The 16743-nt window shown below is 31.4% G+C and overlaps 1 protein-coding gene across 6 annotated transcripts; it reads left to right on the top strand.

Annotated features, from left to right (window-relative positions):
• The first annotated feature begins 318 nt into the window (after window positions 1-318).
• On the top strand, window positions 319-15792 carry LOC129939956 (casein kinase II subunit beta). 6 transcript variants are annotated; one of them, XM_056048159.1, is made up of 8 exons: window positions 319-436; window positions 537-672; window positions 887-974; window positions 1070-1172; window positions 8540-8731; window positions 8796-8985; window positions 9044-9125; window positions 15538-15792. In XM_056048159.1, exons 3-8 carry the CDS (start codon window positions 903-905, stop codon window positions 15592-15594), a joined length of 696 nt encoding a protein of 231 aa, XP_055904134.1. In that variant the 5' UTR covers window positions 319-436; window positions 537-672; window positions 887-902; the 3' UTR covers window positions 15595-15792. The 6 variants fall into 6 exon arrangements, with proteins under 6 accessions (XP_055904134.1, XP_055904136.1, XP_055904131.1 ...); XM_056048161.1 differs by lacking the exon at window positions 537-672 and having other exon boundaries at window positions 366-436; window positions 899-974; XM_056048156.1 differs by lacking the exon at window positions 537-672 and having other exon boundaries at window positions 369-436.
• The last annotated feature ends 951 nt before the right edge of the window (window positions 15793-16743 follow it).

Here is a 16743-nt window from a genome sequence, read left to right as displayed (position 1 = left end):
CAAGTTTTCTTTGTTCAAAGAAACTAAGGACATCAATTGTCATAAAGTTCGATAAAATAAACAAAATACAAAAGTCAAGTCCCAAAATCTTCTCCGTATTTCCTGTAAGTCCGTAAATCTTATCTATTCCTACGAATAGACTAGGAATATATGACATCAATTTTAGGTAGACTCATTCACTTTTTTAATGAACATTTTAAAATGAAAATTAAAAATAAATTGCCTCAAAAGAATTCAATGTGAGCACTAAACAATTGAAAACTTTCTGAAAATCCTACAACAGTGCACGAACGCACTCAATTATTAGCAATCAAGTAGTTCGATCATGACACTTTCAAACTACCTTATCAACAAGAAACCCTGTTTTTTCGACTGGCAACTGCAAACACACTAGAAATTCAATAAGCGTGGCTGAGGTGGAGCAAAGTGTTAAAAGGTGAGTCGGTTAATTTCATTAAAAATTACGTATTTCAAGTGAAAAATTTAAGAAATAATAACATCATAAGTTTTCTAATATAATTTTAAATCATTACTAGTGTTTTAATTCCACCCTGCATCCGTATTTCTTGAATAAAAATAACTAATTTCACTTGCGAACAAAACATTTTCTAACATTTTTATATCGAAAGAAAAGTGAAAAGAGCGAGAAGAAAAAAGATTCACAGAGGAAAAGTAAGTTCGCTGCACAAAAATGAGATTTTACAAAATTTTTTAGAAAATATTCGACCAAAAATGGCGGCGAATTAAGAAATAATTTTTTCTTTTACAATAAAATTTGATTTTATGAAATATCTAAATATTTGTTAAGATGGAAAAGCAATAAATTTTATGTCTTTTTGTTGTTGTGTAAAGTGGATTTATAATAACTTAATAAAAGACTGTTCAGTTTGATTTGCAGAAAAATGAGCAGCTCCGAGGAAGTATCCTGGGTAACATGGTTTTGTGGACTCCGTGGAAATGAATTCTTTTGTGAGGTAATTTTCGATTAGTAAAGATTTATCAATAAATTGATAAATAAAAAAGAGGAGTATTATAGTAATGTGATTTTTATTTTTTGATTTTTTCGTAGGTTGATGAAGACTACATACAGGACAAGTTTAATTTAACTGGATTAAATGAACAAGTCCCAAACTACAGACAGGCTCTTGATATGATTCTGGATCTTGAACCAGGTAATGTTTTTTTCTGTAGATAAATTTAACATTTTTAGATTATGGTATTAAAAAGTTCAGGTCGCATAACAAAAACTTTAGTCTTTCGATTTGATTTTCTTTAAGGTACAAAAAAGTAGTTCTTTAAGCAAATCTTTTAGAGCTCAAATTCTTTAATTTTTTGATGCATTTGTTCGCGAGGTTTATCATCAATATATGAATACTTAAATTAAACTAGGTATTATTATTATTAATATTTATTAGCAAGCAATTCAAATTGTAAGCTAATAACAAATTTAACAAGCCTAGGTGCAGAGACTATTGGCTTTTTTGCTTGTGATATTAAGTTATAATTTTTGCTTTATTCAGAAACTCTGTGAATTATGTTCGTTAGGTTGTTTTTAAGGATTTCATAAATGATTTTTTTTTTTTTTGAATTTTGGACTGCGACAATGGACAAAATTCTAAATTATGTTTTAGATCAAGGCAGGTGTTGCAAGTGGAGCAGGTTGCAGGTATTTTTTGTTGAGAAGGTGTTGGTGGGAAGCAGTGGTGTGTCCGAGTCGAAGTCTATCGAAGTTGGTGATTTTTTGTTCCGAAAAGTTAGTAGGGTACATAGGCGTAGATTTTAAGGGGTTTATGTCCTTGTAGTGGTGGCGATATAGGGCACATTCACTAAGTTAGCGGCTATATACTCAAGGCATTTGGATTGGTAAATGCAAATACAAAATTTAAAAGTTTGAGCTACAAAATTAGTGGACACTGATTTTGAGTTTTACGATTAGCTCATCGGTAAGGACACAAATCCAAAATTAAATTGGGCAGGTAAAGACAACGTAACCATAAGGAAATTCGTTTGCAGGCAACTAATTAAGTTTTTAAGTGTCATGAGTTTCAAATTCAGAACTTTACCTCCCAAACCTCTACCTTGAGTTCATAGTACAAAAACTACCAAAAACATTATTGTCTACAAAACCTTCCTTACACAACCTACAAGTCTACTACGATTTGTATTTTGTACTGTAAAGAAATATTACTTATATTTCTTTTCCAAATTGACAAGGAACTCTTTTAAATAAAACATTAAATAAAGCTGTGCAAAAAATAAATAAATCATAGAGTAATAAAATGTAGATTTTAGTTGAATGAAAAGAGTTATTTTGACAGAAATAGACTTTACTTGAGATTCTTCTTGAATAACTTTCCAATTAAGTTGCCTTAATTGGAAGGACAATTTTTGGCTGCTGGGCAATCAGATACTTGCCTTACTTTCAAGTCCCTTATGTCGCCTGAACAAATATAAATCAATAAAATTTTATTGAATTTAAAAAAAAAGATTATATTTAAAGATACCAAATCAAAAATTTGTCATATTTTTTATATTTTCATTTGTTAGTTATGACAGCTCCGTATTGCAATTTTGCATTCACAAAACTAGTTGAATTTTTGCTACGTTTTCACTAGCTTTATAAATGAGCCCATAGGCTCCAGTCGTGGCAAATTTTTGCAAATATATCTTTCTGGTAAGTTTGACGAGATCGATTTTGGTGAAGATGTTGAAGGTCAGTGAAGATAAATCTCCATCTATCAGATCTAAGGTTAGATGCAACACTAAAATATAGCTGGCGATATTTGCTGTTTGGTGTCATTATTTTTTATATTTAGTTAGATCCAAGATCAGCGATTCGGATTTGCTCTTGAAGTAAAATTTGTTTCCATTAGCTACTTGGTTTTTTTTTGCCTTAGGTTAATAATAAATATTTACAAACGAATAGAAGTACAAATTTCTACATATAGTCGCCGACAAATGTAATGGTATGTTTTCGGATTTTTCGTTCCAAAATCTTTCATTATTATTTTGTTACACAATGGATTTATAGTGATAACCATCCATAACACCCTTAATACTTCAGAACATGCCACATCTCTCCAAACCATTAAGTTCTTCGTATACATCGCTGGATTTGTTGTGCACGTCAGAAATCTTAACTCTCTTTCAAAAATGCATGTCCTTTTTTAAAATGCGATTTTTTCGGCTTATAATGTTTTCTTTTGCGAGAAGTTCGGCAATGGTGACCATTATTATTTAAGGTTCTTTGTATTTTTTGTGGATGTGCCATTGTTTCTGATCTTTTCCCAAATTCTTTGATGAGCTTTGTTACATTAATTTAAAAATCTTTGATTACTTCCTTTAAAATATAGTTAACATCTTTACGATTAAGCACCTTTGGATGGCCACAACGCATCTTGTTTTCAACTGTGCCATTGTTTTAGTAGTTAGTAAAGATGCTTTGAACTGAAGACTTGCTTAAATTCAAAAGCATTTATTTCTCTATTTTATAATCATATTTCGGACTTTAATTGAAATTTCTTTAAGTATCTATTATTAAAATTGAGAACTTATTTAAACTGACAAATTTCAACTAAACACTGTTTTTTATAAGACAAAGAAAATTAAAATAAAAAAAGTCCTATCCGTATTCATAATAAAACGCATGCTTATCGTATGAAGATTTTTGTCAGTGCTTTTTTATTTTATATAGCAACTAATTCTTAAACATTACATTGTTCGACTCCGAAAGAACTTTTATTTAGTTTAACACTTGTGTTTTTTTAGGCATGCGGTTTTAAAGAAGAAATAAATTAATGTTATGACCAAGAATTTGGCTTTATTTTGAAGATTAGGGTTTTGCTTTTATGTTTTAAAAAAGATTTGGGGCAAGTGGCCGAATATATTTTGAATATATTCCAGCCAAAAGGCCCAATTTTCGTCCAGCAAACTTGGGCCGAATGTCAGCAATAACGCACTAATTTCCATTGTGACCTGTATAACATGCGAAATACAAAAGAATGAGATTTATATTTAAATAGAAAATTATGGTTCGGCAATGGTGACCATTATTATTTAAGGTTCTTTGTATTTTTTGTGGATGTGCCATTGTTTCTGATCTTTTCCCAAATTCTTTGATGAGCTTTGTTACATTAATTTAAAAATCTTTGATTACTTCCTTTAAAATATAGTTAACATCTTTACGATTAAGCACCTTTGGATGGCCACAACGCATCTTGTTTTCAACTGTGCCATTGTTTTAGTAGTTAGTAAAGATGCTTTGAACTGAAGACTTGCTTAAATTCAAAAGCATTTATTTCTCTATTTTATAATCATATTTCGGACTTTAATTGAAATTTCTTTAAGTATCTATTATTAAAATTGAGAACTTATTTAAACTGACAAATTTCAACTAAACACTGTTTTTTATAAGACAAAGAAAATTAAAATAAAAAAAGTCCTATCCGTATTCATAATAAAACGCATGCTTATCGTATGAAGATTTTTGTCAGTGCTTTTTTATTTTATATAGCAACTAATTCTTAAACATTACATTGTTCGACTCCGAAAGAACTTTTATTTAGTTTAACACTTGTGTTTTTTTAGGCATGCGGTTTTAAAGAAGAAATAAATTAATGTTATGACCAAGAATTTGGCTTTATTTTGAAGATTAGGGTTTTGCTTTTATGTTTTAAAAAAGATTTGGGGCAAGTGGCCGAATATATTTTGAATATATTCCAGCCAAAAGGCCCAATTTTCGTCCAGCAAACTTGGGCCGAATGTCAGCAATAACGCACTAATTTCCATTGTGACCTGTATAACATGCGAAATACAAAAGAATGAGATTTATATTTAAATAGAAAATTATGGTACATATGATTGGTTATAGGGAGGAGAATTTTGATATATAATATCAAAGTCTGCATAGTTGTTTTCTTAGCTTTTTAAAAGTGAGGTAGTGATCTTGATTATACAAATAATAAATATAAGGAATGACGTACAATTAGCGCTGTAGTGCGCCGTTTTGATACCAAAAACTAGTTTGACCTTTGATTGAAAGGGATAGATTTATAGAGAAGCTTCATAGCGATTATGTTGGAGCCATTTTGTCGCATTGAGAAAAAAGTTTAGGTCTCTAATCTTTGTCTCAGATAGCTCATCATGCTTTTCTAAAGTATTTCATTCTAGTGTTTGCCAAAGCAGGATATTTGCAAAGGAAAGTGATTATCGTTTCACTTTCTCTTTCGTCACTACAGCTACGGCAAAATGTGTTGTAAGAGATACCCAACTTCTCTGCATGAACTCCTATAGGCCAATAATTTTTTTTTAAATCTTGGATTTTTGAGAAGATCGTATATTATATATTATGTTAACTATTTTGAGTCCACAGAATTTGGTTCAATTAGTTTCCTTCTTTTTTCTATTGTATTTATCAGGCAACGTTTACAACTACTCAAGTAGTTATGAGTGAATAAATTATTATCCATTTTGACGCCAATTAGACAGTTTCTGAGATAATTTCTTTCACTATGGACTTTTGTGGGGTACCCCTCTGTAGATCCAAAATGAAACTACATAGTTTTATATTTTTAAAACAAATTCTTACTGCAAATTCCTTGAGTTTGAACTCGATATAATAACTCTCCGTTTATTGTTACAACTTGGTTTTGGAAAATATTTAGTACTCGAACATTTCTTCATTTTCTATAATTTTTCCAGAGTTTTAAGGACTAGGGCCTCGGTTCAATAAAACAAAGTTCAAACGAATAATTTACTATTTTATAACACCCAGTATGATTTTTTGATATACATTTCAGACATTGTATTAATTAAACTTAAAGTTGCAAGAATTAAAAGGTCCCTGTCTGCCTTGTAACATCTATAGAATTGATGTGTGTATGATTTACCTTATTAAAATTTTCGTGTACTTATTGACATTAAGTTCCCGTGGAGTGATAGTCAGTGCTTGACTGTCATTCTAAAGGTCATGGGTTCAATCCCTGTCTCTGCTTCCTAAAGTTTTTTTTTCACGGGTACTACTGAATTGACAAAGCCTCCACGAGTAATTATTGTCATGAAAAGTGCTTTCTCAATTTAGCCGTTCGGATTCGGCATACAAACTAGGGTCTCCTTCAAAAAATAAAATACAAAATTATCGTCCCATTGCATAACTATCCGTCATCCGTAAGTTATATTTGTAAAGTCATATCTTTTAGTTGTAAGTCTATAATTTGTGCCAGTCAACATGGTTTTGTTCAAAATAAGTCAACAGTTGCTAATCTCTTTCATTTCAGTTCTTTTTGTTTAGATTTGTTTGAAAAACGGAAACAAGTTGACTGTGTCTTCACTTCAGTAAGGCCTTTGATAAATTGTGCCATAAAACATTAACTTCCAAACTTAAATCCCAAGGTTTTAACGATAAATTTGTTAGTTGGGTTTCGTCGTACTTATATAATAGATCATGCAGCGTAGTTTTAAGAATTAGTTTTCATCATATTTGTATACCTACTCTGGCGTACCACAAGGTAGCAACTTATGGACTTCTGTTTATTTTGTACGTTAACGACTTACATACCTGCTGTTATAAAAAACTCATCTGTTTTAATTCACGCTGATGACATTAAAATTTGCAAACGTTTTGACTAACTTGACGACTGTTTACTCCTACAAGATGATCTAAATAGTTTGGCGAATGGTGTTTTATAATTAAGCTTTTACTAAACATAGACAAATGTAAATCAATGTGAGGCAACGGCCTAGTCACTGATAAAGCTTCGGTTCCTATCGATCACCGAGATCAAGCTTCAGTGAGAGTGGTTAGCAGAAAGATGGGGGACCGTCTCGAAACCTACCGCGTGCTGTTGTCATGTGTTCTTTCGTTCTTTCTTTCTGTTGTTCTTTCTCTTCTGTCCTTCTGTCTTGTATTAATGTCTTGTGTTGTTATCACCTTACATAGCCTTAGTTGCTCAAGGTGCTGTGTTCTCTAGTCTGAACATTTATGTGCAGAGTAGTGTGAAATGTAATGTAATGTAAATCAAAGTGTTTTACACGCAAACAAAATGTTTTGACTTTCAATTATCAATTAGACTCTTCTTATTTGACAAAACTCTTTACTTTCTCTGACCTAGGTATTATTCTTGACTCAAAATTAACTTTTACAAATCATGACTATATTATTAAAAAAGCAAATAGGACACTCGGATTTATAAAACGGTTTTCACTTCATTTTTGCGACACTTATATTCTTAAACTTCTTTATATATCATTTGTAATAACAATACTGGAATATGGCTGCATAATATGGGCTCCCTTTTATTCAGTCCATATAAACAGAATAGAAGAAGTACAAAGATTATTTATGCGCTTCTGCCTCCGTTTCTTTCCATGGTCAAATAGGCTAGAACTTCCATCGCTTTCTAAACACAGAGAGTACATTCAGCTGTGCTTTATCATAAAATTAATCAATGGGTCAGTCATATCACCATCAATTTTGGAACAATTAAACATTATTTATAGCCGTTCAAGTACTTGAAGACAAGTTCCTCGACGTCCTTATCAAGCAGATCGAACTATGGTAAAAACAGTAACCTCAACCAATTGATTTCAGTTAACAACAAGTATTACTTTTTGGTATATTCCGTAAGCGATGGTTTTAAAACTAAAACATTTAAAGTACATTTTTTCAATACTTCAGTTTAGCTTTTTTTTGCAAATTGCTTAAAGCTTTGTAAATCTATAAATCTAAGAATAAATGTAATATTAGTCTTAAGTTTGAACGTTAGTTTGTTTAACGAATTCAATAAATCAAATTTATTCCTGAATTTGGTCGCACATATGGTTCAGAGTTTTAAGTCAATAGGCCTGGTTCTCTACGGTTGTTGCGCCACCTAATTTATTTACTTATTCAATGGTATTTTAAGATTTAAAACTATTTTTCGACAAAATGTCCATAGGTTGTATGTTCTCTTGTACAGTACTAAGGTCTATGGTAATTATGACTGCAAATACTATGCCTCCCTATTCTTTAATGTGTGTGCATAATGATAACATGAATTAATAACTTAATGCTTTTGAATGCATACACAACACTTGGTTCTGTAGCTCCCCTAATGTCAAAAATTATGTTTTTTTTATGTGAAAGCAGTTGTATTTTCTAATAACTTATTTTTAATATTGCACATTAAACATTCTTGTGGTACCAATTTAAATAAAAAAAAACATTACCTAAACATCAAGTCGTTTAAAGGAGTTAAAACTTTGTTACACCGATCTCTTATTTCCAATAGACCCTCAAAATTAAGAATCTAATAAATCTAACGTCTATATAAAACTGAGATCTAAATCAAAGTTCTGAAACTCGCGAACCTGGTGAAGAATTAAGTTAGAAGTCAAGTTCACATTTTTCGATAAACCGAGTTAAAGTGATTAGAACTTTGTCAGGAAATTGGCCTTCATAGCTTATTTGTCTAAAGTTTCAAATGTTCTCGAAAGAAAATATTTAACTTCGATAAATTTTATCACCAAAGTATTATTATTAATTTTTAATTTTTACTTGCAGAGGACGAACTGGAAGACAACCCCCATCAATCTGATATGACTGAACAAGCAGCTGAAATGCTCTATGGCTTAATCCACTGTAGATACATTTTGACAAATCGTGGAATTGCTCAGATGATAGAGAAATATCAAACTGGAGACTTTGGTCATTGTCCACGTGTTTACTGTGAAAGCCAACCAATGCTTCCACTGGGTAAATTATTTATTTCTTCAACAACAAAAAAAGAAATTTTCTAATTTGTCTTCCATTTAAAAAGGCCTTTCTGATATTCCCGGCGAAGCAATGGTGAAGACATATTGCCCTAAATGCATTGATGTTTATACACCAAAGTCATCACGTCACCATCACACAGATGGGGCATACTTCGGTACTGGCTTCCCTCATATGCTCTTTATGGTTCATCCAGAATATCGCCCAAAGCGACCCACCAACCAATTTGTTCCAAGGTAATTATTTATAACCAAATCATTTATCAAAAAATATTTTATTCAATATTCTTTTCAGACTTTATGGATTCAAAATACACAGCTTAGCTTATCAAATTCAACTGCAAGCCGCAGCTAATTTTAAAATGCCACTTCGAGCGGTAAATTTGAAATGAAAACATTTAATATTAATTATATATTTTTTATTTTCCTCACAAATTTATTGCATTTACATTTATATACATTAAAAAAAAAACTAAAATTTCAATAATATTAACAATAAAGAGAAAAAATAATGTTAAAAGAAAAACAAAATGCCAAACTCTAATTGAATAGTAAACAAACAAACAAACGAAAATAAAAAGAAAAATCACTTCTGGTTTATAAAACATACAACAAAAAAAACTAAAGGAAAACATAAGATCAAAATTCATGCCACCTCTTTCATTGTTTACATAAAATCTTGATTTATTTTTGTTATTTAACATTTTTATGTAGTTTATAAAAATTGTGTTCATAGAATATCTTCACAACTTTCGTAGTAGTTTTGTGTATTTCTTTGAATAACTATTGGCAATTATTAAAATCTATAATGACTGATTATATATGTTTCTGTTCTATAAATGTTTGTGTACAATATTAATGATTTGAGTAGCATAACACTGATTGTAAAATGTGTGTTTGGTTGACTTCATTCCTAAACGTTTTTTATGAAAAGATGAATGGTTTTCATTATGAATATGCGAAGGATTTTGGAATGCGTATTTATATTTTATATAATCGAAGGAAGGAAAACGTACCCATGTTAGTGTTTTGAAAAATACTAATTTCAAAAAAACGAAGAACGAACAAAAAATATCAGGACCGTTTATGTGATATGATAATTACAACAATTTTTTTTCACATGATTGTTAGCAACAATTAAAGGTTAAAGGTTATAGCACTATGTACAAGACGAGAACTTTTAACTATTATTTGTATTTTAACAAGGTTGCAAACTTTTGTTGTTTTTGAAAAGATCGGATATAAAAAAAAACAAGGGTTGCTTTTGTTTGTTTTGCATATTGAAAGAAAGTCTATGTGGTTTTTATCAGGTTAAGGAAGAATTTTTGGGAAATGTTGTCACAATAATGGAAGACCATATTTTTAAAAAATGATCCCTAGGTTATTCCAAAACATTTTATTTTCCTTTGTCTCTAAGTATTGTATGTATTCATATTCTAGAACAACTTTAGTACAGCTAGATGTGTAGTCAAAACTACAACTATATCCATTTATTAAATTACCCTTTCCTCGGGTTCCGGTTCATTAATATTGGTGCTTCATTTTTATTTAGCAGACAGGGAAATGGGCAAAAATATATGGGAACTGGTCTACCTAATGGCTTAAAACGAGAGCTATACATTTTTTTGGTTCTATCGATTTAACCAAGGTACTAGAATGTTTTGTAAATAATTTGAGTTGGCTAAAACAAGCGTCCAAAAAATAAGAAACAATATTTGCTCTAATTGCAACCTTTGTTACCATAAACTGCCGAAACCTGAGTTCTTTGTGCCCATAGACAAAATTAATATACATACTTAGCTTTCCAACAAATATACAATGATTTGAGATTTGTTTACTAAACTTTTATATATACAATTTAATAGTCTTAAAATTAAATACATATATACATTTTATTAATAAAATAGTTTGTTGGCATACAGAGGGCCAACTTAGTATCCGCTGACAGAATCGGCCAAGTATTCGAGGGGCTGGCTCGGGCCCAGCGTAGAATGCGACGGCATCTTCTTTGTTAATTTGTATTATGGCATTATCCATAATACCCATAACGCCGAGGTAACTGGGCTCTGTTAGTCGTTGTTAGGTTATCCTCTTTCTAATAAGTTAATTCGGGTGATTGGATGAGTTATCTACTAGCTTCCTAGCCAAAAGTAGTGAAAGTGTAGAGTAGTTATCCTCGCTTGGAATAGATAAGGTCATTTTTGCAGTGCTTAACGCGCTCCCTATCGAAGACAAGCCTAGTGCAGATTCTCAGTATCTTTCTTTCGAAGGCTTTTAGTCTGACTTAGTCCATTACTCTTCTGCATCAATTGATGGACACGATAAAACGCCATGCGGGTTAAACCTTAGCAGCTGGTAGAAATAAATTCCCTGAAGGTCCAGGAATTATCGGCGTACAGAAGATTCTCCCAGTTCACGGGGTTAGGTTAATCGCAAGTCAAATTGCTACATATATAGAAACGGGCCGAGTTTCGATCCTTGGGCAACTCCAGCCCTGATGTTCTTCATTGACGATAAGGATTTCTCAAGTTCTACGTACAATTTTCTGAAAAAAAGAAAAGAGAAAATAAATTATTAATGCAACTAGAAAACCAAGTATGTAAAGCTTATGAATAAAGTTTAAAATGTATCCGCTATCAAATATTTTGTCACCATCCAGAAGGCATCCAACAGACGCGATAGCTATTAAGGGCTAAGACGATGTCGTTTTGAAACTTCAGCAAGGGTTGCAGCTTCGTTACATCTCAATGGTGGGCAATAGGTAGACCAAATTGCACATTCTCCTATATAAGTATATTCTTCGAGTCTTTAACGAGTCCCTTAAAGTAGATTTTTTAACGAATATAGTTTGAAAGTAATGCAGCAATATTACGAATTCCATCGTAATAAGAAACTTCTACGAATCCCGAAAACTATTGCCAAATACGTTCGTAGTGGAGAATATCATACAATTTTGCATTACGGACGGATTTCGTAACATATTTAATATTTAATAATAACATATTTAATATATTTGTCATTCGCTTTCAAAAATCATTCCACAACAGTATTAACAAAACAAAACCAAATTTTCTATACTTCCTTTCTAAAAAATTACAAAACTAGTGTTAATTTTTCGAAAACAAGTTTTTGTGTTTTATTTTTAATGTTTGCTAACAAGGATTTGTATTTGTACGTCATATTAACAAAATAATACAATCCTGCATTTATTGATATAACACAGGCTTGGAAAAATTGTTGTTTTTAGTGTTTCATGGATCTGTGCTGATGTGCCTTTTATATTGTTGTATTCCTATGCCATATGTTATTCAATAGTACTAATTTGTCAGCTTAGTTCTAGCAATCGAGCAAAATCGAATTTAAAAGCGTGTACATTTTTATCTAGTGCCCAAATACACGGAGATGACGGTAAAGAATTTTGAATAGTTTTTTCATCGTTTCTATTATTTTTTCCATCACTGTATATACTAGGATCTAATATGCCTTTTAAAGATGCTTCATAGCAACACACTTATCCTAACTTCTTTCTTCTTCTTCTACGTGAAACAACAAACAAACAAGCCCCTTATTATGAGGTTCCCGGCGGATCGTTTTCCTTCCAAAAAATCAACTCGCCAACAAACATTAGGACATTTCGAATTCGCATTCGAATCGTTAATTAATTGAATTCAAAACGAAGAAGGCGAAAGCAATAATTAAAAAATGGTAAACTCGCTAGCAAAACGATTCGCCGAGAATTCTATAATCAGGCCCCGGAGAATTGTTAAATTGACCGAACTTAATTGTTTTGATTCCAATATTAACACCTTAGCCTACCGATTTTTCTGTACCAACTATTTAGTACTCGGTTCCTATTTGACAGAACAATATAGCTTTGTACTTCTGTGGAGGAATCGATTGGTACCAATGCCAATTATAACTACTGGTATTATTATACTAGGTTCTAAATTGATAGAACTAGGTCCTCATTGGTACTTATGCGAAGAAGATGATAACGATTTGAGTACCAATTCTAGGACTAGTACAGGTCCAAGCTGTAGGACCCTGTAAAGAAATTGGCCTGCCACAGTGACTACATCCTAGAAGAAAACAATTTAAAAGTTAACTGGCTAGTGACTGAATCTAGTTTAAATAGTTTAAAAAGTAGTTAGATGAATGATGGCAAAATCTACTTACAATAATTTCTTGTGATTATCCTACAAAGTTAGCACCTCTTCACTATCCCCTCCACCACACCTTTATTAATACTTCTAGAATAGTTTATACAATACTAAAGAACGGACCTCCAGAAATTCTTAATAACTATAAAGTTACTACTTATTGTTTATAAATATAATAGCATAAGATATTTCAATGTATGTGATGAATCTCCCAAGTCAAGCACAGAAAGAAAATATGCAGTGTTTTATGTTGCTAGAAACACAGTGAATAATACTTTTGTTGGTAATATTGAATTTAAGAAACACATGGATATTTTTATATTTCACCATGAATTAAAAATCAATTACTTTTCAGGATTACATTGCTTTGTGTCAGGAAATATTAAGCCGACCCGAACCCGAGGCAGAGTAGTTACCAGTCAAAGCAGCAAGTTTTCGTATTCTTTGAATATGGAACCACATGTTTTTTTCTTTAAGGTCTCCTCCTCAAAGATATATCAGGAGCACTTTTAAAACAAAACCAAAAGAAGTACCAAACGGTTATGTCTCCCTGCCTTATCAGTGTTGTGATATGTACATAGTTTAAGAAGAGCAAGTGGAAGTCCTTCCGCTTTCTATTTCCACAAAAAATAATTCTTTTTTGTGCTCCTTTTGTTGTAAACTATTGTGTTTGGCCACAAAAACAAAAAGACTACTTTTTTGACGTTCTCCATATACAACCATACATTGTTGGCCAAAACAAAAGCAACTTTTCATTGTTAAATAATTAAAAAACAAATTTAGGATTCAATTGTATATTTTTGTTTTTAAAATTAAATTAAATCAAAATTTTTCAGTTTCTAATCGAAAATAAAATAAAATTGTTTTAAATATAGCACAATTAGTTCAATATTAGGCTGGTCAAAACAATAGCAACTTTTAAAAATACATATATTTAGTTTAGTCTTACTAAAATATTGATAGTATTTGGTAGCAAAAGCCTTTCGTATTTAATCACTGCAGCACAACTTCTAAGCATGGACTCAATTACATTGCTTATAATGCTGTTTGGAATACTTTCCCAAGCCAATTTAATTTGATCAAACAGATCGTTTTTATTTTTGCAATTATTTCTTACAATTTATCGATCTACAATTGCCCATAGATTTTCTATGGGGTTGGGATTTGGGGTATGTGCTGGCCATTGTTACACTCCAATCCGGTTTTCTTAAAACCACGTCTTAACCATCTTTGTGTCGTTGTCCTGCTGAAATATCAATTTCAGAGGCAACTGATCCTCAGGATGTGGGAGCATTATATTTTGCAAAATGTCACGGAACATAAAAAGATCCATTGTACCAACTTTATCTTTTTGGGGAACCGGTACCATTTCATGCCCTGAAAAACATCCCCACAGCATTACGTTACCTCCTCCGTGTTTTACAGTAGCTTTGGTGTAACGTGGATTTAGTGACTTAGTGATTTTTTACACGACGGAAACCATCGGAACCCTTGAAATTGACATGGACTCGTCCCAAAAAAAAGAGTACTTTACTTCATTTTCAACGGTCCAGTTGATGTGGTCATGAGGAAATTTTAATCTCACCAGCTTAATTGTGGTGGAAATACAAGGCTTTGAAAGATGATTGCCCACCATCAACTACTCGTCTCCGAATCGTTCTCGCGCTTACGTTCAGGTGGAGTTGGGTTCGTATTTCACTGGTATAAAAGGGTCTTTTTAAACTGATTTTATTATAGCACAATCCTGTCGTTTTGTTGTTTTTCTTGGTCTACTACCTCGATAAATCGTTTGGACTTTGGATTTATGTAAAATTTTATTAATGGGCAAATCACTGATTTTTAAATTGAATATTTTTCCGATATCTTAATTTGACTCATTCCACTTTTATTCTTTTATAATTTTTTCTTTTATTTCGTTAAGAGCATTTATTTCCGGCCATTTTACGAAATTTTGCTAAGAACACTTCTTAGCTTGCCGTGAACTAAATAACACCTAAATAGATTCGACTTCACTCGTTTGCCAACAATTTTAGTGTGAGCAATAGATTTTCTAGTTAACGGACTAACTTTTCTCTATTAATAAGAAAAAGAGAGATAACAATAAAAAGTTGCTTTTGTTTTAACCAACAAAAATTTGGGTTAACTGTTCTACTTGTGTCATATTTAAATGGACCGTTATAAAAACTATATTCTCTTTAGAAGAACAAACATAATGTAATACATTTTGGAAAAAAAATTAACATGATTTGTTTAAGTTACTAATTTTTCAATGACATAAAGATGGAGATAGTTTTAGTTGCTTATGTTCTGGCCAACACTGTAGGTATATGATATCTATTTTTTGGTCCTTTTTGTATTTTCACTTTGTGATTATATTTTGATCTGAACGTGTCCCTTCCTTTGTTTGCCTTGCCTTACCTCGTTTTATAGATAGACCACAACTGTTTAGAGTCAAAAAAGTTTATATTATAAAAATATCAAAAAATATAAATATTCAATTTAAAAAAAATAAATTTCATAATTAAACAAAAAATGCAAAAACAAGTGTTTGTTTTATTATTTTATGTTTTTCGTATATTTATGTTTATTGTGTGTTTTCTTTTTTTTCTTTTCTTTTCTTCTTCCACAGCGTGGTCCACAAAAGGACGAAGAAGGCGAGGCTAATGACCGTCCAAATCGCATATAGAAAGAATATTGTTACTAAGGTACATACACCACCCATATGTATAGGAAAAAGGGATAGAGAATATATATATAGTAATTTTTATATTGGCCACGCTTGTAATATTAAAAACAAAAAAAAAAACATACATTTCTATAAATATTTTATTTAAAATGACACACATCCGCTTGATTCAAATAAATTTTTTTTTGTATCATCTTGTGTAGAGTTCTTTTCATCACCATTTTTGTTATAATATTTCACATTTTCCAATTTTTGTGAGGCTATTCTTACTACATCCAGAAACATCATACATAGGTACCTTCCTTTTTTATAATTTTCTCAATTCCAAATTCCAAGAAGGTTTTATATGACTGGGACCATAGATTTTAAAGTTCACAATTTGCTTGTACTTATAGTTTATAGTTTTACTTTTTTTTTAATTTAGGTAATCTAGATGTTTTGGAATTGGACGGATCTTTTCCTTATCTTTTTTTATTGAACTTCAATTGGTCTTGTTATGTTCAATTTCATATTTGGCCTCGTAGCATTTTTAACAGCTGCAATGTCAATAGAAAGCTTCACATAAAGTCCTCGTTAATCACAGCTTCATTAACAAATTGACTTGGACAGCACTAGAAGTCAGAGTAATTTACGCGTTCATATCGCATACTAAAAATTTGCACCTGCATTTATGTAAGTCTTCAAAATAAGGACTTTGTTTTGTTGGAAAATTTACATTTAAACAGATTCTGACAATATTGTCTATGTATTAGCATTACAGTCCAGAGAATTGTCTGGGTTGAATTCTATAGCACCTCTGTTTGTTTTTTAATGGGGAAAATGCGAAATAGTCTTAAGAGTTATATCTTTGGCTCGTGCTAATTCTTATTCAGTCACTCCTTATGAATTTGATTTGAAACCATGATGCATGACGAACCCACGAAGAACATTGCGTCGGATCATCCAAATGAATAGTTTTTTCCCATTTTCACAAATCTTTTCAATTTTAAAGCTGAATACAAATATTCTGTTTTTTTAGCAGTACCCTTTAAAGTTTATGAAACTCAACACTCTGTTAAAATGTATTTGTTCCTGAAATGTGGTACCCCACAAATCTTAAAGCCTTCTTCTGTTCTCAATGAATGGTAGGTATGTAGAGATGGCAGTCAC

This window comes from Eupeodes corollae, chromosome 1, assembly GCF_945859685.1.
Source record: "Eupeodes corollae chromosome 1, idEupCoro1.1, whole genome shotgun sequence".
NCBI lineage: Eukaryota > Metazoa > Arthropoda > Insecta > Diptera > Syrphidae > Eupeodes > Eupeodes corollae.
The sequence above is the reverse complement of the archived record's forward strand: the minus strand, read 5'-3'. Positions and strand labels throughout refer to the sequence as shown.